The sequence below is a fragment of the Oncorhynchus tshawytscha genome, linkage group LG10 (assembly GCF_018296145.1).
Source record: "Oncorhynchus tshawytscha isolate Ot180627B linkage group LG10, Otsh_v2.0, whole genome shotgun sequence".
NCBI lineage: Eukaryota > Metazoa > Chordata > Actinopteri > Salmoniformes > Salmonidae > Oncorhynchus > Oncorhynchus tshawytscha.
Genome location: NC_056438.1, coordinates 74,923,720 through 74,950,100, shown reverse-complemented (window position 1 = coordinate 74,950,100; position 26,381 = coordinate 74,923,720). Strand labels below are relative to the sequence as shown.

At 41.5% G+C, this 26,381-nt stretch overlaps 1 protein-coding gene across 7 annotated transcripts; it reads left to right on the top strand.

Moving 5' to 3' along the window:
* The first annotated feature begins 6,338 nt into the window (after positions 1–6,338).
* LOC112260883 (NACHT, LRR and PYD domains-containing protein 1 homolog) lies at positions 6,339–26,121 on the top strand. 7 transcript variants are annotated; one of them, XM_042329067.1, is made up of 15 exons: positions 6,339–6,535; positions 6,834–6,909; positions 8,395–8,643; positions 11,018–11,047; positions 11,179–11,223; positions 12,784–12,913; positions 13,142–13,222; positions 13,557–13,724; positions 14,989–15,048; positions 15,196–15,288; positions 23,302–23,385; positions 23,602–23,757; positions 24,499–24,654; positions 24,757–24,852; positions 25,006–26,121. In XM_042329067.1, the coding sequence occupies exons 2-15, from the start codon at positions 6,882–6,884 to the stop codon at positions 25,187–25,189; spliced, it is 1,560 nt and encodes a 519-aa protein (XP_042185001.1). In that variant the 5' UTR covers positions 6,339–6,535; positions 6,834–6,881; the 3' UTR covers positions 25,190–26,121. The 7 variants fall into 7 exon arrangements, with proteins under 7 accessions (XP_042185001.1, XP_042184998.1, XP_042184996.1 ...); XM_042329064.1 differs by having other exon boundaries at positions 11,179–12,913; positions 25,006–25,215; positions 25,340–26,121; XM_042329062.1 differs by having other exon boundaries at positions 11,179–12,913.
* The last annotated feature ends 260 nt before the right edge of the window (positions 26,122–26,381 follow it).

Here is a 26,381-nt window from a genome sequence, read left to right as displayed (position 1 = left end):
AGGTTCACCTTCCAACAGAAAAACGACCCTAAGCACACAGCCAAAATAACGCAGGAGTGGCTTGGAAACAAGTCTCTGAATGTCCTTGAGTGGCCCAGCCAGAGCCCGGACTTGATCCCGATCTAATATCTCTGGAGAGACCTGAAAATAGCACTGCGGCAACCTCCCCATACATCCTGACAGAGTTTGAGAGTATTTGTTGAGATGAATGGTAGAAACTCCTCAAATACAGATGTGTCAAGCTTGTAGTGTCATACCCAAGAAGGCTTGAGGCTGTAGTTGCTGCCAAAGGTGCTTCAACTAAGTACTGAGTAAAGGGTCCGAATACTTATGTAAATGTGATATTTAGATTACTTTATTTTTTCTATATTTCCAAACATTTCTAAAAACCTGTTTTTCTTTGTCATTATGGGGTATTGTGTATAGATTGATAATTGTATCATTTTTAGAATAAACCTGCAACTCCTATTACTAGCCTGTAATCTTTTGTGTCGTCTGAGATCCACAAAGATTGGAATGCTGCCACAGTCATCCCCCTCTTCAAAGGGGGAGACACTCTAGACCTAAACTGTTATAGACCTATATCCATCCTGCCCTGCCTATCTAAAATATTTGAAAGCCAGGTTCTTATGGCTGCAATCCCGTTAACAGGATCGATATGACAACAGCCAGTGAAAGTGCACGGCGCCAAATTTAAAAACAACAGAAATCTCAAAATTAAATGTCCTCAAACATACAAGTATTTTATACTATTTTAAAGGTAATCTTGTTGTTAATCCCACCACAGTGTCCGATTTCAAATAGGCTTTACAGCGAAAGCACCACATATGATTATGTTAGGTCACCACCAACTCACAGAAAAACACAGCCTTTTTTCCAGCCAAAGAGAAGAGTCACAAAAAGCACAAATAGAGATAAAATGAATCACTAACATTTGATGATCTTCATCAGATGACACTCATAGGACTTCATGTTACACAGTACATATATGTTTTGTTTGATAAAGTTCATATTTATATAAAAGAATCTCAGTATACATTGGCGCGTTACGTAGTTCCAAATACATCTGGTGATATTGCAGAGAGCCACATCATTTTTCAGAAATACTCATTGTAAATGTCGATGAAAATACTATTGTTAGACATGGAAATACAGATATACCTCTCCTTAATGCAACCGCTGTGTCAGATTTTAAAAAAACTTTACGAAAAAAGCAAACCATGCAACAATCTGAGAACGGCGCTCAGAAAAATATGTATATATCCGCCATGTTGGAGTCAACAGAAATCAGAAAAAACATTATAAATATTCCCTTACCTTTGATGATCTTCATCAGAATGCACTCCCAGGAATCCTAGTTCCACAATAAATGTTTGATTTGTTCGATAATGTCCATTATTTATGTCCAAGTAGCTACTTTTGTTAGGGCGTTAGGTACACAAATCCAAACGCTCGTGCAGGTCCAGCATAACGTCGGACAAAAACTTTAAAAAGTTATATTACAGGTCGTAGAAACATTTCAAACTAAGTATAGAATCAATCTTTAGGATGTTTTTATCATAAATTGTCACCGTTCCAACCGGACATTTCCATTGTCTGTAGAAAAGCCATGGAACGCAGGTCGCTATCATGTGAAATGCGCGTGACCAGGACCTGGCTCTCTGCCAGACCACTGACTCAAAGAGCTCTCACCCGGTCCCACATCACAGTAGAAGCCTCATTCAAATTTCTAATGACGGTTGACATCTAGTGGAAGCCTTAAGAAGTGCAACATAACCAATATCCTACTGTGTATTCAATAGGGGCCGGGTTGAAAATCGACCAACCTCAGATTTCCCACTTCCTGTTTGGATATCTTCTCAGGTTTCTGCCTGCCATATGAGTTCTGTTATACTCACAGACATCATTCAAACAGTTTAAGAAACTTCAGAGTGTTTTCTATCCAATTCTAATAATCATATGCATATATTAGCAGCTAGGACTGAGGAGCAGGCCGTTTACTCTGGGCACCTCTGGGCACCTTTCATCCAAGCTACTCTATACTGCCCCTGCAGCCATACGAAGTTAACAAACAGATTACAGACCATTTTAATCCCACCGTACCTTCTCCACTATGCAATCTGGTTTCCGAGCTGGTCATGGGTGCACCTCAGCTACGCTCAAGGTCCTAAACGATATCATAACTGCCATCGATAAAAGACAGTACTCTGCAGCTGTCTTCATCGACCTGGCCAAGGCTTTCGACTCTGTCAATCACCACATTCTTATCGGCAGTCTCAATAGTCTTGGCTTCTCAAATGACTGCCTCGCCTGGTTCACCAACTACTTCTCAGACAGAGTTCAGTGTGTCAAATCGGAGGGTCTGTCGTCCGGACCTCTGGCAGTCTCTATGGGGGTGCCACAGGGTTCAATTATTGGGCCGACTCTTTCCTCTGTATATATCAATGATGTTGCTCTTGCTGCTGGTGATTCTGTGATCCACCTCTACGCAGACGACACCATTCTGTATACATCTGGCCCTTCTTTGGACACTGTGCTAACAAACCTCCAAACGAGCATCAACGCCTTTACAACACTCCTTCCTTGGCATCCAACTGCTTTTGCTCTGGTCTTAATTTTCCCATCTCTCTCTCTCTCCTCCCGAGCCTGAGCCCTAGGACCATGCCTCAGGACTACCTGGCCTGATGACTCCTGGCTGTCCCCATCCCCAGTCCATCTGTTCGTGCTGCTGTTCCTGTTTCTGCTGTTTTGCCTGTGGCTATGGAACCCTGACTTCTTCACCAGGCATGCTACCTAGTTGTAACCGGTTCAGGGAACAGAACAGAAAAAGAAAAAAGAAAAACGAAAAAGAAAAACATTTTCTGAGAAACAGAACTGAGAACGAAAGTAATCTCTTGGGTTCTGGAACAGAACCATTATTTTCAAATCTTGAGAACTGATAATAAACATTTTTTTTTAAATGTTATTTTTCATTCCCGCAAAAAACTTCCTAATCTCTGGAATGCACTCAGTGTACAAAACATGAAGGAAACCTTCCTAATATTGAGTTCCAACCCCGTTTTGCCCTCAGAATAGCCTCAATTTGTCGGCGCATGGATTGTACAAGGTGTCAAAAGAATTCCACAGTCCATGTTGACTCCAATGCTTCCCACAGTTGTGTCAAGTTAGCTAGATGTCCTTTGGGTGGTGGTCTGGATATCTCAAAATAAAAACTGAAAAACAAGGTAACGTTGTAGTTCTTCACACAAAACAATGCACCAGCTAGCAAAGCCTAGCACCAGCTAACATAGCCTAGCACCAGCTAGCATAGCCTAGCACCAGCTAACATAGCCTAGCACCAGCTAACATAGCCTAGCACCAGCTAACATAGCCTAGCACCAGCTAACATAGCCTAGCACCAGCTAGCATAGCCTAGCACCAGCTAACATAGCCATTCAACGACACTTAATTATTTTGTCTCGCCCATTCACCCTCTGAATCACACACATACACAATCTATGTATGTCTCAAGGCTTAAAAACCTTTTAACCTGTTTCCTCCCCTTCATCTACACTGATTAAAGTGGATTTAACAAGTAACATCAATAAGCAATCATAGCTTTCACCCGGATTCACCTGTTTTACATTTAAAATGACAATAAACTCTTGGAGTATTTATTTTATTTATTATTTTATTAACCCAGATAAATAATTTAGAACACAATCTATTTTACAATAAAGACTTTGTGTGTTTTCTGACCTCTCTGGTCTATACTGGCCACTGTTGGGACCGACCCTGATTGTGTTGGACACCCCCCCCCCCTCTTCATCTTTGCTATCATCGCTAAGGAAGTAGTTTGATATGGCCTGTTTAACTGAGGCAGTGCACCTATTTCTCAATTACCTAAATAGCTGCCATTCAGGTTACGAGACAGTTTGTCTACCAGCCTTGACCCAGGCTTGATTTCTTAGTAAAGTAGAGTCAAATGTATTAATTCTTTTTTCGACGCTGAGTTGCTTGAAAGGTGCATGTTAATCAGCCAGAGGGGTAAAAATTGAATTATTCAAGTGCCAGAACAGGGTCTGGTATGAAAGTAGTAGAAATAAGATCTACAAAATGTAGATCATGAAGGAAAGCCTGGGGTGAGATTTAAAAAAAAACATTTCTCTTTACATTTATGCAAGGGACAGAGTTTTTCAATTTTGTATCTCTAATGCAAGCAATAGCGTAGTGTTTGCTGATATCATTTGCAAAAACACCACTAGCCAAAATATTTATGGGACGGGTAGTCATGGTAACATCAATCAATAATATATTCTCGGCCTTGTCTCAGGATGGTAAGTTGGTGGTTGAAGATATCCCTCTAGTGGTGTGGGGGCTTTGCTTTGGCAAAGTGGGTGGGGTTATATCCTTCCTGTTTGGCACTGTCCGGGGGTATCATCGGATGGGGCCACAGTGTCTCCTGACCCCTCCTGTCTCAGCCTCCAGTATTTATGCTGCAGTAGTTTATGTGTCGGGGGGCTAGGGCCAGTTTGTTATATCCGGAGTACTTCTTCTGTCTTATCAGGTGTCCTGTGTGAATTTAAGTATGCTCTCTTTAATTCTCTCTTTCTCTATTTTTTTCTCTCTCTCGGAGGACCTGAGCCCTAGGACCATGCCTCAGGACTACCTGGCGTGATGACTCCTTGCTGTCCCCAGTCCACCTGGCCATGCTGCTGCTCCAGTTTCAACTGTTCTGCCTGAGGCTATGGAATCCTGACCTGTTCACCGGACGTGCTACCTGTCCCAGACCTGCTGTTTTCAACTCTCTAGAGACAGCAGGAGTGGTAGAGATTCTCTTAATGATCAGCTATGAAAAGCCATCTGACATTTACTCCTGAGGTGCTGACTTGCTGCACCCTCGACAACTACTATGATTATTATTATTTGACCATGCTGGTCATTTATGAACATTTGAACATCTTGGCCATGTTCTGTTATAATCTCCACCCGGCACAGCCAGAAGAGGACTGGCCACCCCACATAGCCTGGTTCCTCTCTAGGTTTCTTCCTAGGTTTTGGCCTTTCTAGGGAGTTTTTCTTAGCCACCGTGCTTCTACACCTGCATTGCTTGCTGTTTGGGGTTTTAGGCTGGGTTTCTGTGCAGCACTTTGAGATATCTGCTGATGTACGAAGGGCTATATAAATAAATTTGATTTGATTTGATTTAAAGAGTTTTTTGTTGTTGTACATTAATCCAAGTGGCTTTCGTTATAAACTGAACTCAAGACAGATATTCTTAACCTTTTACTGCAACGGGTTAAATCAGGGTCACACAGAGTGTTTCTTGGTAGTCTTAAACAAATCAAATTTGAAACAAAACTATACACCTCACACACATGATTATGGGATTAAATAAGAGAAGACACCTATACCATGTCAGATATAAAGTTGAAATGTATTACATTGAATTTGCATCCCAATATTACACTTATATAAAAAATATAGTCAAATTGTATTTGTCACGTACACATGGTTAGCAGATGTCAAGATTATCCCCTTTTCTCCATTTTCACCTATAATGACATATCCAAATCTAACTGCCTGTTGCTCGGGACCTGAAGCAAGGATGTGCATTTTCTTGATACCATTTGAAAGGAAACACTTTGATGTTTGTGGAAATGTGAAATCACTGTCGTTGAATAGATCTAGTAAAAGATAATACAAAGAAAAAAATATGAATTGTTTTGTTTGTTTTTTTCTCCATCTTTGAAATGCAAGAGAAAGGCCATAATGAATTATTCTAGCCCATGTGCAGTTTAGACTTTGGCCACTAGATGGCATCAGTGAATGTGCAACATTTAGACTAATCCAATGAACTATTGCATATCTATTCAAAATTCTGTGTCAAGACTGCCCAAATGTGCCTAATTGGTTTATTCATACATTTTCGAGTTCATAATTGTGCACTCTCCTCAAACAATAGCATGGTATTATTTCACTGTAATAGCTACTGTAAATTGGACAGTGCAGTTTGATTAACAAGAATTTAAGCTTTCTGCCCATATCAGATATGTCTATGTCCTGGTACTTTTTGTTTTGTTTCTTACAACCTCATGTTAATCACATTAGTTCAACACTCCCGAGGTCGGGACACCAATTCTGTAGAGGATAATGCGAGTGTAGCGAAATGCTTGTGCTTCTAGTTCCAACAGTGCAGTATAAGGACCAATGGAATGGTCTAAAATGTGCAAACTCTGTCCACCCGGGGACCCGGCCTTGCTAAACGAACTTGCCCAATCTCTGTGTGTCTGTGATCCTTCTCCTTCCACGTTGCTGCACGTGCATGAGCTCCAGGAAGTGTAAGGGGGAGTGGTTTACAGTTTGTCAGGGAGCAGGAAAGAGTAAACCCCCGTCCTTCTGCTGGAATATGTCTTAGTTTTAAATAACCACTGGAGACAAACATACAGCAAGTCAGCGAACCCCGCACCTTTAACATGTTGGAGTTACAGCCTTTAGAATGATGTGATCTGAAAGACATGATGTCATCCATTAACTTTAGCTGTGGATGTGAACGGTGAGTATAAGTCCACTTGAACACAGCAAACAGAAACTTGCTGTTTTTTTTTATCAACACAAAGACAAAGAGGAAGTCAAATATGTTTCGGTGTGCCTTCCGTAGAAACCAAAATAAAAAGGATTCGTGGGCCCCAGGGAGTCCAAGAAAAATTACACTACAGACATTTCAAACTATAGAAAGGGAAGTGGTCTCAATATCTGTTGCATAGAGAATACTCCATATACTGTATGCATTAACATTAGCTATTGCATATGGGCACATAATTGTGGAGCATAACTGACTGTTTCCCTAGTAGACAACCAGTGAAGAGAGACGATTTAATGATGCAGTGTGACCTTTCCTGATGAACAAAATGGAGTCGTCTGAAGACAGTAAGTTAGACCTGGATATGGTCTGAGATACAGTGCATTCAGAAAGTATTCAGACCCCTTGACTTTTCCACAACTACACACAATACCCCATAATGACAAAGCAAAAAACAGGTTTAGACATTTCTGCAAATTTATTACAAATAAAAAAATACAGTACCAAGTCAAAAGTTTGGACACACCTTATATAGACAGGTTTGTGCCTTTCCAAATCAGGTCGAATCAATTTAACGTACCACAGGTGGACTCCAATCAAGTTGTAGAAACATCTCCAGGATGATCAATGGAAACAGGATGCACCTGAGCTCAATTTCGAGTCTCATAGCAAAGGGTCTGAATACTTATGTAAATAAAGTATTTCTGTTTTTTATTTGTAATACATTTGCAAACATTTCTAAAAAACCTGGTTTCAATGATTTGTCAATTGAATGTTCTCAATATTTGTCTTTTGAAATTAAATTACAAAGCTCTAAAATTATTTCAAGGTCGTATTTCATATTGCATTTAATGTATGAAACCGACATTGAAAAAACCCCGAACCAAAACAGACCTCAAATAGCGCTAATCGCTCTGCCCTGGTTGTTTATATACCACTCCATGTTTCTACTATGTAATGACATTTAAATCAGTGTGGTTTATGTTTTTCAAACAAGTCTCCTATCTGTGACATTTAAATACAAGCAGTAGCTACAGTATCGACATTACAAGGGGAAACACAGATGTGTCACATGGGGTAAAAAAAACGGAGTCATCCAGTGGAGGCTTCCGCTCACTACCAGTAATGGAGATGAGAGCAAGTCCAGTGGCAGCCAGAGGGGGGCGATATAGCATAGCGAAACTACAGTTGGCCGACATTCTGCTTGTTTTCTCATAGACGTCATCATTCGATCTCAATACACTTTTCTGTTCCCAAAACGAGAATTTGTTGCGACATGACGTTGAGTAGACTTGACTCATTGGCAAACTTTTTTTTGTTTTGTTCTTGTTCATTGTTTAAGATGTGCAAATTCAAATTCTTGCACACGGATACTTGAGAGGGTAGGCGTTCCCTAACGGAAATATGCGTGCAGAAAAGTTCCAATAAGATCTCGCTAGCTTGTGCTTGGCTCTGCCCACCTCCTTGCTTGTTCTTCCCACTCTGTAACAGTGGTTCCCATTGTGAAAGGCCCGTCTGTCCCATCTTGACTTAGATAGACAAATGTTTGGTTCCATCTGGTGGTCAGCTCTTGAACTGAGCAGAATTCTGATAGAATTCTGATAGTGCAGAGCCTTCCCCACTCTGTTTTCGCAATTCCCAGAACAGCACTGTAGCCACTCATTTAACGAAGATAGCAAGATGGTCAACCAAGATGGCACTTTCAATGAATCTGAATAATATAAAACTTGATATTATATCATTTATATCATAATTAGGTTTATATAGAATGTATATTTATTGAGGTGGTTGGTTTAGGGGAGAGACTGTCATCCAATATGTCCCCTCCACAGGTGCTCAGTTCGTGGACAAGTACATGCCCCAGCTCATTCAGAGGGTCACCATGGTGATGCCTATAGCTGATGAGCTGCTCGCTGAAGACATGATCCATGAAGAGATGTACTCCAACATCAGTGCTGCCAGGACTAACAAGAGCAAAATGAGGGAGCTCTTTAAAGCCCTCCACTCTGGAGGAAACAAAGTGAAATCTACCTTTCTCTCCGCACTGAGAGAGAATGAACCTAATCTGGTCCAGGACTTAGGTAAGTGAAGATGTTTGGCAATTTAGATACATGGGCTGGGATTAGGTCAGGCATTCTTGAAAGCCAACGTTTAAAAAATAAATATATATATATATATTAATATTAAGCCAATTTTAAAGATCTATATTTTATAGACCAAATAATCAACTATCTGCTACAGTATCACACAAGGAGAAAGCGCGCCACCATCTGGTGTTTCCCCTGAAAGAGGTCGGTTTAGATATAGGTACAACTCAGTGGAGAACGGAGCATACTAATGGCTGGAATGGAGTCAATGGATTGGTATCAACATGGTTTTCATGTGTTTGATATCATTCGCTCCATTCCTTCCATTGTACTCCATTCCTGACATTATTATGAGCCGTCCTCCCCTCAGCAGCCTCCACTGGTACAACTGTCCCAGGGTCCCAGTTAGAGGATGGAAATTACCAGTAGGAGACATGGATTCAATCCACACTTTATTACTTCACAACTAACAGACACACACACACACACACACACACACACACACACACACACACACACACACACACACACACACACACACACACACACACACACACACACACACACACACACACACACACACACACACACATCTCACAAGAGGAAGGGACTAGTGGAAGTGATAGTGTTTTCTGTAGAACAGAAGAAACAGGCAATTACTCCAGAGTACTAGCCATGTAAGGCTATACAAACAGAATGGCAATGATGTAAAATATGCATGGCAGCAATGGGATAGCAATGAGCTAGCATCATAGAGATAGCTAGAGGACTCATCTTTGTATCTGTGCGATATAACGTCTGTGACAGCATGGGTAGTACCATTCTCCATTTTGAAGTAGTATATATTTTTTTAAATGTTGGAAGCCCTCAATGGCGCTGCCAATGCTAATACAGCCCTTTGGCCACTAGAGGCATCTATCATTCTCTATGGCTAGCACACAATAGGAAGCTAGTGTGCTAACAGTATTATCTGGTAATAGGCATACAGCACTCTATGGCTAGTAGGCTAACACGCTACATAGCAGTAATGATTATACCATATTGTATAAAGGGGCTAGGGTAGCATATGAGGTACAGTATAAACATGATACAATTAGCAGCTAGCATGCTAGGCTAGTGGGCCACAGGCTGTGGGTTGGCATACAGTATAAACAGGCAATAGCTGGAGGCTAGCACGCTAAGCTAGGTTATAGGCTAGTAGCCCTCAGGCTATAGGCCGGCATAGGGAGCTGTATAACCCTATGCACAGTACAGTTAGCAGCTAGTGGGGCTAATGGTTAGAAGTAGCATGCTAGGATGTAAACAATGGCGTCAATGGTCGGCCATATTGGTTGTGTAATATACAACTATTGGCTTGTAGCCATCTTGGCCCATAGTAAGTTATGGGGACAGAGTGTACCACATGTAGCCACACATAAACTATGCCAAAAGGGTCAGATAACCAGGGTATGCTGCATGATATTACAACATGTAAACACCTGAGTAAGCATGTATAAGCACAGTTACATGATGTGGTACTGTGGAATATGCTATTCGAGGCTGTTAGGGCGGCAGGTAGCCTAGTGGTTAGAGTGTTGGACTTGTAACCGAAAGGTTGCAAGATTGAATCCCTGAGTTGTCAAGGTAAAAAAAAAAAAAATGCCACTCTGCCCTGAACAAGGCGGTTAACTCACGGTTCCTCGGCTTTCATTGAAAATAAGAAGTTGTTCTCAACTGACATACCTAAATAAAGGTAAAATTACATAGTAACAATGAGGCTATTACATAGAAATACACAGATGAACCCTAACAAAGTCTACTTACATAGTTAGCCAGATTTTTACACACCACATAAAGGAGCAACCTCCTAATTAAAACACAGTTGACCTTGGGACACATCTTTTAAGAGTCAGTGTTTTAAGAAAAATGTTCCTTAAAGTCACAGAGGGCTATTAAAAGAAACTTCTTAATATCATTTTACAGTGAATATAATTTTTCTTGAAGTCTAAGTGTTTAAACTTTGATCAGTTTCTCAGGACGGGCATTTCCTAGCAGAATGCAGATATGGGAAATGTACAGTATTTGAAAGATTTGGAAAATGACAAAAACAAGTCATTGCTCTTACAAAATTCCCCTATATGTAACTGTATTCATTAATTACAGATTTTTTTTCTCCCATCTATAAAATAATGTTTCATTGCATGACAAGGATTGTCCGAACTGTCAACAATACCTGACGTACTGATGTTTCTTTGTGGAAACACTGAAATGTGTCAAGTGAAACATAACTGTTGCGTGATAACATTTTCAATAAATTATGAAGATGCAAAGATTAGCGATATCTTGTGAGAAGGTTAACGTGATATGTATTTGTCAATCATTTATGTAGAATGCAGTGGCAAACAAAGAGGTGAACCAGGTACGCCATGTTTTTTTTCACCTTTTTAATGAATTACATTTCTTATAATGTTATATGATTTCAAGAATTATACAACATAAATACTTTTGTAAAATTATGAATTGACTTTCTGTTATTGTGTCAATGTGTAGAGAACAAAAGCACAGCAACCCTAAAGTACAAGGAATTCATCAGAGGTGAATATGCCACAGTGCAGGAGTACAACTCTCTCCCTGGAGAACATGTGAAGCTAGATGATCGCTACACTGAGCCCCTAATCATCCAGAAACACCGTCAGCAGAGAGAGAGAGAGGAGGAGATCCGCTCCAGAGGACAGAACTTTTATCAAGTCATGGACCAGAGGGACAGCGAGACCTACAAGAGTACCAAAGTGGAGAGGCTGTTTGATCCAGACGAGCACGGAGACATTCAGAGAACAGTGATACTGCAGGGCCACTCTGGAACTGGCAAGTCATTTACCAGTCAGAAGATCATGTCTGACTGGGCCTTTGGAAGACTTTACGAAGACCGATTTGACTTTGTTTTTCACCTGAGGTGCAAAGAACTGAACCAGGCCACTGGGAGAAAAAGTCTGATGGATCTGCATAACTACGATCAGAGTTCATCATCAATGATCAAGCAGGTCCTTCACCAGTCTCCTGAGAGGGTTCTCTTCCTGGTAGACGGCTTTGATGAACTCAAATTCTCACTTGATGTACCTAAAGACTCCCTTCCCAGGGACCCGTGGACACAATGCTCCCCCGAAGTGACACTGAGTGGCCTGATACGGAAACAGATATTGCACGAGTCCTTCCTGCTTGTTACCACCAGATCCACAGCGTTGGACAAACTAAAAGAAGTGGTCAAACATCCAGTGAGATACGCTGAGATATTGGGCTTTTCTAAAGAGGGGGTGGAGGAATACTTCAATAGATTCTTCAAGAAGAAGCAACACTCACAGCAAGCCTATGACGCTGTGAGAAAAAATGAAACCCTTTTCACCGCATGTTTCATTCCAGTCATCTGCTGGATCATTTGCACAGTTTATAGGGAGCAGTTTGATGAAGGCACAGAGATGATACAATCGCTGGAGACCACCACCTCCATCTTTGTTGAATTTGTTGCCACGCTGTTGAAGCACCACTGTCAGGATTTGGGTCAGTCAGCTCTTACTATCCTCCAAGGACTAGGCAAGCTGGCAGAACAGGGAATGGAAGAGCAGCAAGTCTTATTTCACCATGATAGTGTGTCACAGACAGTGTCAGATCCTTCCAAAGTCCCCTTCTTGTGTAAGTTTCTCCAAAAGAAAAGAGTAAGTCAGACCACTATGTACAGCTTCATGCACCTCAGCTTCCAGGAGTTTTTCACAGCCCTCTCATACATGCTACTGGGTGATGAGGAAGCTCAGGAGAAAGTTAGAGAGCTACTTTCCAAGGTTCGACGTGGAAAAGAAAACAGTCACCTGCTACCCATAGTTCAATTTCTCTTCGGCATCGCAAACAAGGAAGTGGGAAAACGGCTCGAGGATAAAAAATACATCTCTTGTTCTCAAGGAATTTGGACCCAGCTCAAACATTTTATTCTGGAAGTCATTGAAAAAGAAAAGGAGGATCGAAACGCCATTGATTATCACATTTCATCAATGTGGCTTTTTGCGTTTCACTGTTTATATGAACTACATGTAGATGATTTTGTAAAGAAAGCCATGAATACATACACAGAATTTAATCTGACTCACATTCCCCTGACAAAAACAGACTGTTGGGTGCTGAAGTACTGCTTTCAGCATTGCGAGTGCATCCAAACACTCATTCTCAACTGGTGCAAGTTATCTGCAGAGAAGATACAAATCCTTCTGCCAGCATTGGAAAAATGTCAACATCTCGAGTGAGTATATTTGCATTTCCCTTTCTCACCCTAGAACGAGGCTGATTTTCATACATAAAATAATATATACAGTATATATTTCCCCAAATGTTATTTAAATTAATTATAATAATCATAACTGGTTGATGCTCAATATAATGTTTCTTTCATAAAAAGGTTATTTGGACATAGATATTTGTTTTCATTTAATTTTTGTCACTTAATTGTTTTTGGTATTTGTTTTTGTAGGTTGCAGGTGGACGACCTAGCCGATGATGATTTAGATGATCTGTTGGCAGCGCTGGGAGAAGGAAAGAGTTTGGAGCTGGAGTAAGAATCACATGATCTTTACTGTAACATCATACCTTATTTGTCATCTATCAAATTCTTGCTGTTAAATATATCTCTACCTCAGTTACAGTGCATTCGGAAAGTATTCAGACCCCTTTACGTTTTCCACATTTTGTTATGTTACAGCCTTATTCTAACATTTAAAAAACAGTTTTTTCCCTCATTAATCTACACACAAGTCGAGGGGTTCTGAATACTTTTAGAGTGCACTTACATTATATTATTGAGAGTTACTTTAGCCTACCACAATTTTTTTGTTGTTTTTTTAAATAGTGTTTTCTGTGCCTCGCTCCAATTTTTCTGTATTTTTCAGTCTGACAGAGAACAACTTCTCGGATGAGAAAGTACAGGACTTGCTTGTTGCTCTCACTAAACACAAACCCAGAAACATTGACATTGGAGTGAAGTCCATCACCAGCAATACAGCTGACAAATTCATGTTCCTCATCAATAAGGCTCATGCAGACTTGGAAAGCATAGGGTAAGTAACTTTTCATTTAGCTTCCAACCAACCTGTAATATATAACACAATTTTTCCTCGAATAACAATTAGGAAACTAAGATGGAACATACATGGTAAATGCATAATGTCTGTTACAAAAAGGGTTAATTGATTAACATGTAGGTAATGCAGAAGTGAACATAAATACATCATTGATTAACATGTAGGTAATGCAGAAGTGAACATAAATACATCATTGATTAATAACAAAGGCATTTTATATAGTTTGTGATAAAAAAGGGTTTAGTCCAACAGGTTATACTGACACTATATTGGAATTGTAAAATACCCACGACAGTGTTTAAATCTTCACTTTTCTGTTCACAACACCAAAAGAGAAGGTTCCCAATTCTGCACAAAATTGTGTGCAAACAGCAGTTGCTACATCGACTTTTGGACTTCTAAATGAATGAATGACCCATTGATTCTTGAAGAATATATTTTATACATGCCTCGTGAGTTTAATTCAACTATCGTACCCCATCAGAACCCAAAATATAAGATTGTTTTACTCCATAAGTTTGTATTCAAAGAAAATGTAAAAAAAACACTATATAGCCTCAAAACACGGTTAAAACTCTAATTGTTGATAACATGGTCCTTGCATCCATAGCTCTGTCTATGAATTTGAGAGTTGTTAAATTTCTCCAGCTCCATCCCTCAGCTTTTTACCAGACCAGGGTGCAGAGTCCGCTTTGGTAATTATTATCAACGGCTGATTGCCACCTTAACGGTAGGGCTCCCAGTCCCCTGCAACACACCATGTCATGTTTCAAAACAACCCAAGATGATGTGTTTCAATACTCCAGCAAAGTTAAGGTTTCTTATCCTTTGTGTTGGTGGCAGCTTAGCTACCACTAGTTTTGGTGTTAGTTACAAAGCGCTTAATTTCAACAGTGTATCAACAGTGTACCAAATCTTGTAAATATTTAGACTAGACTTGGAGAGTCAGAAACCCAAGATTTGAGTTAGCAGTAGTTACTTAGGACTAGTAATCTTAACATTAGTACACTAGTAAGTAATCTTAACACCCAATTGACAAAAAAAAAGGGAATTGTGGGAACCCTGTTATTCATTGTCACACTGGACCATTTCAGTCTGTGCGGAGTCACACTGGCACTGGTCTGCAGAAGTTTGACATTTTGGGGGTTGAATTCAACCCGTGATTGGACACAATATAAAACATGGCCATAATAATGTTAATTAAGTAGCCTCTTAACAGTATGATATGTTACTGTTTCAGGCTTCATTGTTATGAGAATGTTACATTGGAAGCCAATCTACAGAAAAATGGAGTCAGTGGGTGAGCTTCTTCTCCATTGTCTCAGTAGAAAGGTGCACTTGATTGATATTGCATGCTGTACAGTTGTAAATTATCATTTTTTTGAGTGTAGATGTCTTGTCGATCAAAATATTCATGTAATAATTCAACCATCTCTTGCCTGTGAAGGACTCTCCAAACCTCTCTTTGGTTAAAAGTGTCTGACATGAAAATGATCTGTGACTGTATCAGGGCATCTGGCTACAGTTTGAGTGAAATAGAGTAAGTACAATTTATCATCTCTAATACTACATATAACACATTTTACAGTGGATATCTTTAATTTATTGTCCATGTTAAGGAAGTGGTTTGGTGAAGCACACTCAAGAGACCAGTAACCTTGTCTAAGACCTGAAGAGTTGCAATGGCTCCCAATGCTTAGTGCTTACTGTAGACTTAAGCTCAACAGGCTAACACAGTCTTGTGATGCCCAGGAGACCTAGCTTCGATCCCAAATGGCTATATACACACGGTTGTAGTTTAGCAATATTCTTTTATTGTTGTACTCCAGTTCATCTATAACATCGCTATAGGTAACACTCTATTTGACACCTAGCATCATAACACATTATGACATGGTCATAACAGCTGACATAACTTGACATAACGTGTCATGATATGGTCATAACACTGTCGTGACACATATATTTAGACCTGTTGTGACATACAGTATATTGCGTTATTTTATGGCTGGTTATGACACCTACATAAGAGTGTCAAAACCCACAAAATCTACCACACAAGGCAAACCATTCTATTACACCACACTATGTTTACGTAATATAACATTTTCTGAAATTGACCATATTAAATGATCATTGTAATTGAGCACACATTGATGTCAGACATGTATCTACGCGAATGCTTTGTTGCTGATGCAAGAGCAGATTTCAGGAGCAGGACAAGACACTGTCTTTGGCTGTGTCTAGACCTAACAGTTAATGCAGTTTTGTATTCTGATCATGGAATTCAAAACACATCATGCGTCTACATTTAAATGTGTCCACCATGTCCACATTGTGTTCCCTTTGGCCGCGCTGTATTCAAATGCCAGTATGCATAGGCTAAATATTATAATAACACAACAACAACTTGATGGCAGTAGCTAACAGTAAGCACTAAGCTTTGGGAGCCATTGCAACTCTTCAGGTCTTAGACAAGTGTAGCTAACTAGCCAGCTAGCCTCTGTAGCTAGTCAGCAAGCTAGCAACCAAAGCTGAAGGGATTGCAAACGGATTAGCATAACTTGTTTGCAAAATGTCTTTGAGGCCAGAAAACACATTCCCCACACACTAGGAAAGCATTTCCTCCAAAGTTATAATGAAGGTGATTCTCCGTCCCAAAACACAAGTATTCTGGAGACTTGTGGGCAGAGTGCTGATGACATTGCCCACTGTATGCGCTTTCAATAGCCTGATTGCTTCCAGACTGAGGAGAATTCCACACACAATGCGTTCCTGACCACCTCCTGTCATTTCAATGTGATCTTCGTAAGTCTCATGTAAGAGTCAGGTGTAAACACTGATGACCGACATAATGGGCATGTACATGATTGGCCTGTGATGGTAATCATTCTTATTGACAGTGTAATAAAGTGTGTTTTCTTAATCCAAGTAAATTGACAGAGGAAAGTCCAAAAAATTGACTCCAGTCACACAAGTCATAGACTGTTTTCTCTGCTACCGCACATACCGCACGGCAAGTGGTACCGGAGCGTCAAGTCTAGGACCAAAAGGCTCCTTAACAGCTTCTAACCCCCCAAGCCATAAGACTGCTGAACAACTAATAAAATGTCCAACGGACTATTTACATTGACCCCCTCATCCATTTGTTTTGTACACTGCTGCTACTCGCTGTGTATTATCTATGCATAGTCACTTTACCCCTACCTACATGTACAAATTACCTTGACTAACCTGTACCTCCGCACATTGACTAGGTACCGGTACCCCCTGTATATAGCCTCCACATTGACTAGGTACCGGTACCCCCTGTATATAGCCTCCACATTGACTCTGTACCGGTACCCCCTGTATATAGCCTCCACATTGACTAGGTACCGGTACCCCCTGTATATAGCCTCCACATTGACTAGGTACCGGTACCCCTGTATATAGCCTCCACATTGACTAGGTACCGGTACCCCCTGTATATAGCCTCCACATTGACTAGGTACCGGTACCCCTGTATATAGCCTCCACATTGACTAGGTACCGGTACCCCTGTATATAGCCTCCACATTGACTAGGTACCGGTACCCCTGTATATAGCCTCCACATTGACTAGGTACCGGTAACCCCTGTATATAGCCTCCACATTGACTAGGTACCGGTACCCCCTGTATATAGCCTCCACATTGACTAGGTACCGGTACCTCCTGTATATAGCATCCACATTGACTAGGTACCGGTACCCCCTGTATATAGCCTCGACATTGACTAGGTACCGGTACCCCCTGTATATAGCCTCCACATTGACTAGGTACCGGTACCCCCTGTATATAGCCTCCACATTGACTAGGTACCGGTACCTCCTGTATATAGCCTCCACATTGACTAGGTACCGGTACCCCCTGTATATAGCCTCCACATTGACTAGGTACCGGTACCCCCTGTATATAGCCTCCACATTGACTAGGTACCGGTACCCCCTGTATATAGCCTCCACATTGACTAGGTACCGGTACCCCCTGTATATAGCCTCATATTTTATTGTGATATTTTTTATTATTTTTATTAGTTTATGAGTTAATTTGGTAAATATTTCCTTAACTCTTTCTGGAGCTGCACTGTTGGTTAAAGGCTTGTAAGTAAGCATTCACGGTAAGCATTCACGGTAAGCATTCACGGTAAGCATTCACGGTAAGCATTCACGGTAAGCATTCACAGAAAGCATTCACGGTAAGCATTCACGGTAAGCATTCACGGTAAGCATCCACGGTAAGCATTCACGGTAAGCATTCACGGTAAGCATTCACGGTAAGCATTCACGGTCAGGTCTACACATGTTGTATTGGGCGCATATGACAAATAATGCTTCGTGACAATTTTCTACAAGTTATTCAAAATACAATGAAAAAAATAAAAACTGTAAAGAATTCATTACAACAACAACAAAAGATTTAACTCTAAAATCATATTATTTATTATTTATTGTCTTTTCCCTGCCAAGAAGTTTCCTTTAGTTTAAAATGTTTGTTTCTGCAGCCTCCATCAAGGTCTTCACCTTCCCCTGGATACAGCAGATGCGTTACTTTCTCTAACAACATCTAAGTAAAGAAACAGACATCAGAATAGAGTATGCTACAATGCCACACCGCTAAAGAAAGCTGAAAACTTCATCCCAAATACACTGAGTATACAGCACATTAAGAACGCAAGCTCTTTCCATGACATAGATATGATCCCTTATTGATGTCACTTGTTAAATTCACTTCAATCAGTGTAGATGAAGGGGAGGAGACAGACCTCTCTGGGATGTCCCACCTCGACAACAGCCAGTGAAATTGCAGGGCGCCAAATTCAAACAGAAATCTCATAATTAAAATTCCTCAAACATGCAAGTATTATACACCATTTTAAAGACAAACTTCTTGTTAATCCAATCACAGTGTCCGATTTCAAAAAAGGTTTACGGCGAAAGCACACCATGCGATTATGTTAGGACAGCGCCTAGCCACAAAAATCATACAGACATTTTCCAGCCAAGGAGAAGACTCACAAAAGTCAGAAATAGCGATTAAATTAATCACTTACCTTTGATGATCTTCATCTGGTGGTACTCCCCCAAAAAAAAACATTTAAGTGCCTTTTGAACGGGTTATGGCAGTAGGTGCCAGGCGCACCGGTTTGTGTCAAGAACTGCAGCGCTGCTGGGTTTTTCACGCTTAACAGTTTCACATATGTATCAAGAATGGTTCACCACCCAAAGGACATCCAGCCAACTTGACACAACTGTGGGAAGCGTTGGAGTCAACATGCGCTTTTGACACCTTGTAGAGTCCATGCCCCGACGAATTGAGGCTGTCCTTGGGCGAAGGGAGGGGGGTTGCAATTTAATATTGGGAAGGTGTTCCTAATGTTTGGTATATTATGGCAGTAGCAAACAACACTTTCGCACATTTTCAAATACATTACAATCACGTTTTCTCAACGTTTTCATGACATAGCTAAAGCTAGCTCTCAACTATGCATGTCGCTAGCTAGCAAATAGTTAGCTACCATGTAGTTAGTGTTTGTTTAGCTAACGTTAGCTATGTAACCCTGTCACTAACCCTGTCGATCAGACCAACAGCGTCATTGCTTTTTGGTATAACAGAAGCACATTCATTTCCAAAGAAACTTGCATCATTGCGTTGCAGAGGCAGTTGCAGTACTTTCTAAATAGTAGAAGAAAGTGAATGTTGAACTGTTGTTACACACATATCAAGTACAACTGTTGGATTACAAGCTGAAATAAGTTTGACTGCAGAATGTATTACACAGCATTGATGCGATGACGCTGCCAGTCTGATCACAGAGCAAAGATGGTGGTGTGCAAAACAACTATGATTTATTGGGGTAACAGTACATCTGATTCACTATATACTGTATACAGTGCTAATTATCCAAACAAATTATAGAACAGGCCTGTGTATTAATAAATGAAAACCCAGCTCTGCAAGCATTAGAACTTCAAAATACGATCGTTGATCAGTGAAACTCTATATTTGGTGATCAACTACTGTATTTTGACATTATCACGCTTGCGGAGCTGGTGAATGGGAGTTTGAACTGAGCTTGTTGGGCGTTAGAGAGGTCTCTAATGCACGGTTACTGGTTCAGTGCTGAATTAGCTAGCTAATGTTAGCAGTTAGCATGCAACTGTTAGATACACATTTCATGAAAAGTAACCTTCTAAAATAGATATCATTCTTTTGGTTCATACAGTGGGGCAAAAAGTATTTAGTCAGCCATCAATTGTGCAAGTTCTCCCACTTAAAAAGATGAGAAATTTGTAATTTTCATCATAGGTACACTTCAACTATGACAGACAAAATGAGAAAACAAATCCAGTAAATCACATTGTAGGATTTTTAATGAATTTATTTGCAAATTATGGTGGAAAATACGCATTCTCACGTAGGTATTCCTCTTGTCCAGATGGGTTAGGGTAGTGTGCGGTGTGGTTGCGATTGCGTCGTCTGTGGACCTATTGGGGCGGTAAACAAATTGGAGTGGGTCTAGGGTGTCAGGTAGGGTGAAGGTGATATGGTCCTTGACTAGTCTTTCTAAGCACTTCATGATGACGGAAGTGAGTGCTACTGGGCGGTAGTCGTTTAGGTCAGTTACCTTAGCTGTCTTGGGAACAGGAACAATGGTGGCCCTCTTGAAGCATGTGGGAACAGCAGACTGGGATAAGGGTGATTGAATATGTCCGTAAACACACCAGCCAGCTGGTCTGCGCATGCTCCCAGGACTTGGCTGGGGATGCCGTCTGGGCCTGCAGCCTTGCGAGGGTTAACACGTTTAAATGTTTTACTCGCGTCAGGCTGCAGTGAAGGAGAGTCCGCAGGTTTTGGTAGTGGGTCGTGTCAGTGGCACTGTATTGTCCTCAAAGCGAGCAAAGAAGTTATTTAGTCTGTCTGGGAGCAAGACATCAATGTCCTCGACGGGGCTGGTTTTCTTTTTGTAATCCGTGATTGACTGTAGACCCTGCCACATACCTCTTGTGTCTGAGCCATTGAATTACAACTCTACTTTGTCTCTATACTGATGCTTAGCTTGTTTGATTGCCTTGCGGAGGGAATAGCTACACTGTTTGTATTCGGTCAGGTTTCCGGCCACTTGCCCTTGTTAAAAGTAGTGGTTCGCGCTTTCAGTTTCGCGCGAATGCTGCCATCAATCCACGGTTTCTGGTTTGGAAATGTTTTAATAGTTGCTGTGGGTACGACATCGCCGATGCACGTTCTAATGAACTCGCTCACCGAATCGGCGTATTCGTCAATGTTGTTGTTGGACGCAATGCAGAACATATCCCAATCCACGTGATCGAAGCAGTCTTGAAGCGTGGAATCAGATTGGTCGGACCAGCGTTGAACAGACCTGAGCGCAGGAGCTTCTTGTTTTAGTTTCTGTCTGTAGGCTGGAAGCAACAAAATGGAGTCGTGGTCAGCTTTTCCGAAAGGAGGGCGGGGGAGGGTCTTATATGCGTCGCGGAAGTTAGAATAACAATGATCCAGGGTTTTACCAGCCCTGGTTGTGCAATCGATATGCTGATAGAATTTAGGGAGTCTTGTTTTCAGATTAACCTTGTTAAAATCCCCTTCTACAATGAATGCAGCCTCAGGATATGTGGTTTCCAGTTTACAAAGAGTCAAATAAAGTTTGTTCAGGGCCATCGATTTGTCTGCTTGCGGGAGAATAAATACGGCTGTGATTATAATCGAAGAGAATTCCCTTGGTAGATAATGCGGTCGACATTTGATTGTGAGGAATTCTAAGTCAGGTGAACAGAAGGACTTGAGTTCCTGTATGTTGTTATGATCACACCACGTCTCGTTAATCATAAGGCATACCAGAAAGATGCTTGTTTCTGTCGGCGCGATGCGTGAAGAAACCAGCTGGCTGCAACGAGTCCGATAGCGTCTCTCGAGTGAGCCATGTTTCCGTGAAGCAAAGAACGTTACAATCTCTGATGTCTCTCTGGAAGGCAACTCTTGCTCGGATTTCATCAACCTTCTTGTCAAGAGACTGGACATTGGCGAGTAGTATGGTAGGGAATGGTGCGTGACGTGCCCGTCTACGGAGCCTGACCAGAAGACCGCTTCGTTTGCCCCTTTTACAGCGACGTTGTTTAGGTTCGCCGGCTGGGATCCGATCCATTGTCCTGGGTGGAGGCAAAACACAGGATCTGCTTCGGGAAAGTCATATTCCTGGTCGTAATGATGGTGAATTGACGTTGCTCTTATATTCAGTAGTTCCTCCCGACTGTATGTAATGAAACCTAAGATTACCTGGGGTACCAATATAAGAAATAACACGCAAAAAAAAAAAAAAAATACTGCATAGATTCCTAGGAACACGAAGCGAGGCGGCCATCTCTGTCGGTGCCGGAAGTTAACTTGGTTTGAGGCATTGTGCCCTGTTTGTTTTCTCGTTTGTTGTTTTGTTGGCGTCATTTTAAAATAAAAGGAAAATGTACGCTCGCTGTACCACGCTGCACCTTGGTCCGCTTCTTTTGACAGCTGTGACAGCCATCTTGTCTCCTTGGCTTACATGCAAAGTTAGTTAGCTTAGCTGGGTTACACTCATTTGAAGGAGTGTAACCCAACCCAAAACACTTATACACAAAACACTTATACATCAGAATTACAAGAAAACTCACAATAAAAAATCACAAGAATGGCTTCAGATCAAAGTCTACATTGAGACCAAAGAGAGCAAGGGTCTTTAAATGAAAGATCCAGGCAGCCTCTCATTTTAACAATAAATTGTCGAGGTATAACTTGTCCTTGTGTTAAAAATTATATGGGTAAAACAAAGCGCGAATTAAAAGTATGAATCTCGAAGCATCGTAGCACTATTAGGTGCAAAAACTTGAGTTACCCAGTTGCGGTAGCTTAGTGGTTAGAGGCGGGTAGCTTAGTGGTTAGAGGCGGGTAGCTTAGTGGTTAGAGGCGGGTAGCTTAGTGGTTAGAGGCTGGTAGCCTAGTGGTTAGAGGCAGGTAGCCTAGTGGTTAGAGGCGGGTAGCCTAGTGGTTAGAGGCGGGTAGCTTAGTGGTTAGAGGCGCATAGCCTAGTGGTTAGAGGCGGGTAGCCTAGTGGTTAGAGGCGGGTAGCCTAGCGGTTAGAGGCGGGTAGCCTAGTGGTTAGAGGCGGGTAGCCTAGTGGTTAGAGGCGTGTGCCTAGTGGTTAGAGGCAGGTAGCTTAGTGGCGAGAGCCTGGTAGCTTAGTGGCTAGAGGCGGGTAGCCTAGTGGTTAGAGCGTTGGGTCACTAACCGAAAGGTTGCTAGATCGAATCCCCAAGCTGACAAGGTAAAAATCTGTCATTCTGCCCCTGAGCAAGGTAGTTAACCCACCGTTCCCCAGGTGCCGAAAACGTGGATGTCAATTAAGGCAGCCCTCTGCACCTGTCTGATTCCGAGGTTTTGGGCTAAATGCGGAAGACACATGTCAATTGAAGGCATTCAGTTGTACAACTGACTAGGTATCCCCTTTCCCCTAAATAAAGATGTTTCTCTTCTCCTGATGATAGCTTGTCTGTGAGCTATGTGGCTGACCTATCAGACACTGACGTGGATGACCTGAGTGCAATCATCCACCCTGTAGACAAGTTAAGGTGAGGGAGTTGAGATTATACTTCCTAAATATTAGCACATTTCAAATACCTAACATCTATCATGAACCTTTACATTTGACTTGTGAGTTGCATTACATGTCATTTACAAACCCTTTATATTTGTCATGCTGAACTATGCTCAACATGCTGTATGTTGCCAGACAGTGAATCATCATGCATTGGTACACATTCATGAAAATGTATCTTGGATTTCAGGCTCAGGTTTCAACACAAAGATTTATATGGACTGGACGCAGTGAGTGAAGGTTTACACTCCCAGATATCACTCAGAGGGATTGAAATAACCCTCTGTGGCGATCCCGTATTCGACTGGAGAAAATTATTTCAGCTAGTTCACACTCTGGAGCAACAGTAAGAACTTCTGTCCTCAATAAAATCTCACATTCAGACACACACACACACACACACACACACACACACACACACACACACACACACACACACACACACACACACACACACACACACACACACACACACACACACACACACACACACACACACACACACACACACACACACACACACACACACACACACACACACACACACACACACACACACACACACACACACGGCCGCGTTTCAATCCAAGGTGCTTTATAAGGTACCTCACTAGACAGCTGACAATGCACATGAAGGTAATTTGCATTTGGGTGTTTATCATGAAAGAATGGCTGTAAAATGACCTATAGAAGGACACTGCTCTCTAACGCAATTCGGATTGATTCCGGGCTGTAGTGTATAGGGCTCCTGAGTAGCGCACCGGTTTAAGGCACTGCATCTCAGTGCTACAGGTGTCACTACAGACCCTGGTTCGATGCCAGGCTGGATCACAACCGGCTGTGATTGGGAGTCCCATAGGGCGGTGCACAATTGCCCCAGCGTCATCCAGGTTAGGGTTTGGCCGGGGTGGGCTGTCATTGTAAAATAAGAAATTGTTCTTAACTGACTGGCCTAGTTAAATAAAGGACAAATAAATAAATAATTTTACATATCTGCACACAAACATACACATATGACAATATTTGCTTTACCATGATGAGAGTCTGTGTCTGTCTATGTTTGTGCCATATGAATGACCTCTACCAGTCCAGATTGGGATGAGCATGTTGAAGCACTGATCTCGCTGCTACACTCTCAAACCTCTCTGGAGGACATCGGTCTGTTTGTGAGCCGCTTGACAGAGAGGTGTGCTACCAGTGTAATCAGTCTCAGCCAGGCCTGCCCAAACCTGCGGATGATATCGTGAGTACAACATACTCTCTGTGTCGTCCATGTCATCTTTGTTCATAATTGTTTCAGTGTAACTGTTCAACTAATGACTCCTCTATTCTCTTTCTCTCTTAGTCTTCATGTAGTTGAACACGGTTTGTTATTGGAGGAGGTATTACAACGCTTACGTGCATCAAAGAGGCGCCCAGATTGCCGGGTACTTGTCGCCGGGTATGGATGTACTGTCAGCTGACACAAACCAAATCATCAGCTGATCTCTTCAGATGTACTGTTTTGTATCGTGTCAGTCAGCTGACACAAACCAAATCATCAGCTCATCTCTTCAGATGCGGTGCTAATCATCATTGGTGTGATCCTCTGCAGGTGGAGATGCAGGAAACCTGCTGACCAGTGCACAGGCCGGAAGGACTGGAGTCTCTGTTGTGATGACTCTGTTACGCTCAATCTACATGGAGAAACATTCACAGAGAATGTGATAAGGCATGGGAAGAAAAGTGACAGGCCTAGTTATCACCCTAAGAGTAATAGATGGTGTGTTGTTGCCTAGTGACCACAATGAAGACAACAGAGATGGTGTTGTTGCATAGTGACCACGATGAAGACAACAGAGAGGATGTGTTGTTGCCTAGTGACCACGATGAAGACAACAGAGAGGGTGTGTTGTTGCCTAGTGACCACGATGAAGACAACAGAGATGGTGTTGTTGCATAGTGACCACGATGAAGACAACAGAGAGGGTGTGTTGTTGCCTAGTGACCACAATGAAGACAACAGAGAGGATGTGTTGTTGCCTAGTGACCACGATGAAGACAACAGAGAGGGTGTGTTGTTGCATAGTGACAAGACTTTAGCATATAGACTGCTACACCGCCCAAGGTGAATCAATCCCCCATCATCTCCTCCTCTAGCTCTCTGTCTCCCTTCCCTCTCTCTCTGTCACCCTTCCCTCTCTCTCTGTCATACCCTTACACACATTTGAATCTGACCTGTGCCAATCATGGTCCATAGGGTTCTGTTAAAAAAATAATAGGGTGCCATTTGGGAGCCGTGTCTGTACTGGTTAGCATTTCATATATTTAATCTTACTCTGTCTCTAAAAATGAAATAAGGAGGTTTTATCCTTGTTCTTATGAAAGCTGTGTCTTTTTATTTTTTGTAATACTGTGGAAAAATAATGACATACAATTTGAAAAAATATTGAATAAAAATAAAAATGAAAACACATTTCAGTAATATATTTGTGTTTTTTTCTTAAAGAAGAACCGTTATACAGGAGAAGCATTACTGAATGAGAAGCCCATAGTGACAATAATACAGGAAACAGTCCTATTGGAACAATGACAGAATTGAAAATAACAGGATTGTGAATTAATTATATGGAGGAAATACACTCACTCAGACATGCACATGCTCACCCACACCCACTACAGGTGGGAGGAGCTATCAAAGAACAGACTCATTCTAATGTCTGGAATGGAATTAATGGAACGGAGTCAAACATGGTCTCCGTAAATTTGATTTGTTTGATACCGTTACATTAATTCTATTCCAGACATTACAATGAGCCTGTCCTCCTATAACTCCTCCCACCCACCTCCACTGGTGTACACACATACAGTGCCCCAGGTCCCATAGTACTATAGTCAAGCACTACTTTTGACTCGGGCTCTGGTCAACACCATATTGGGAATACAGATGTAGTTTGTAATTTGATCCCTCTTTTATTGCTGGGAATTTTC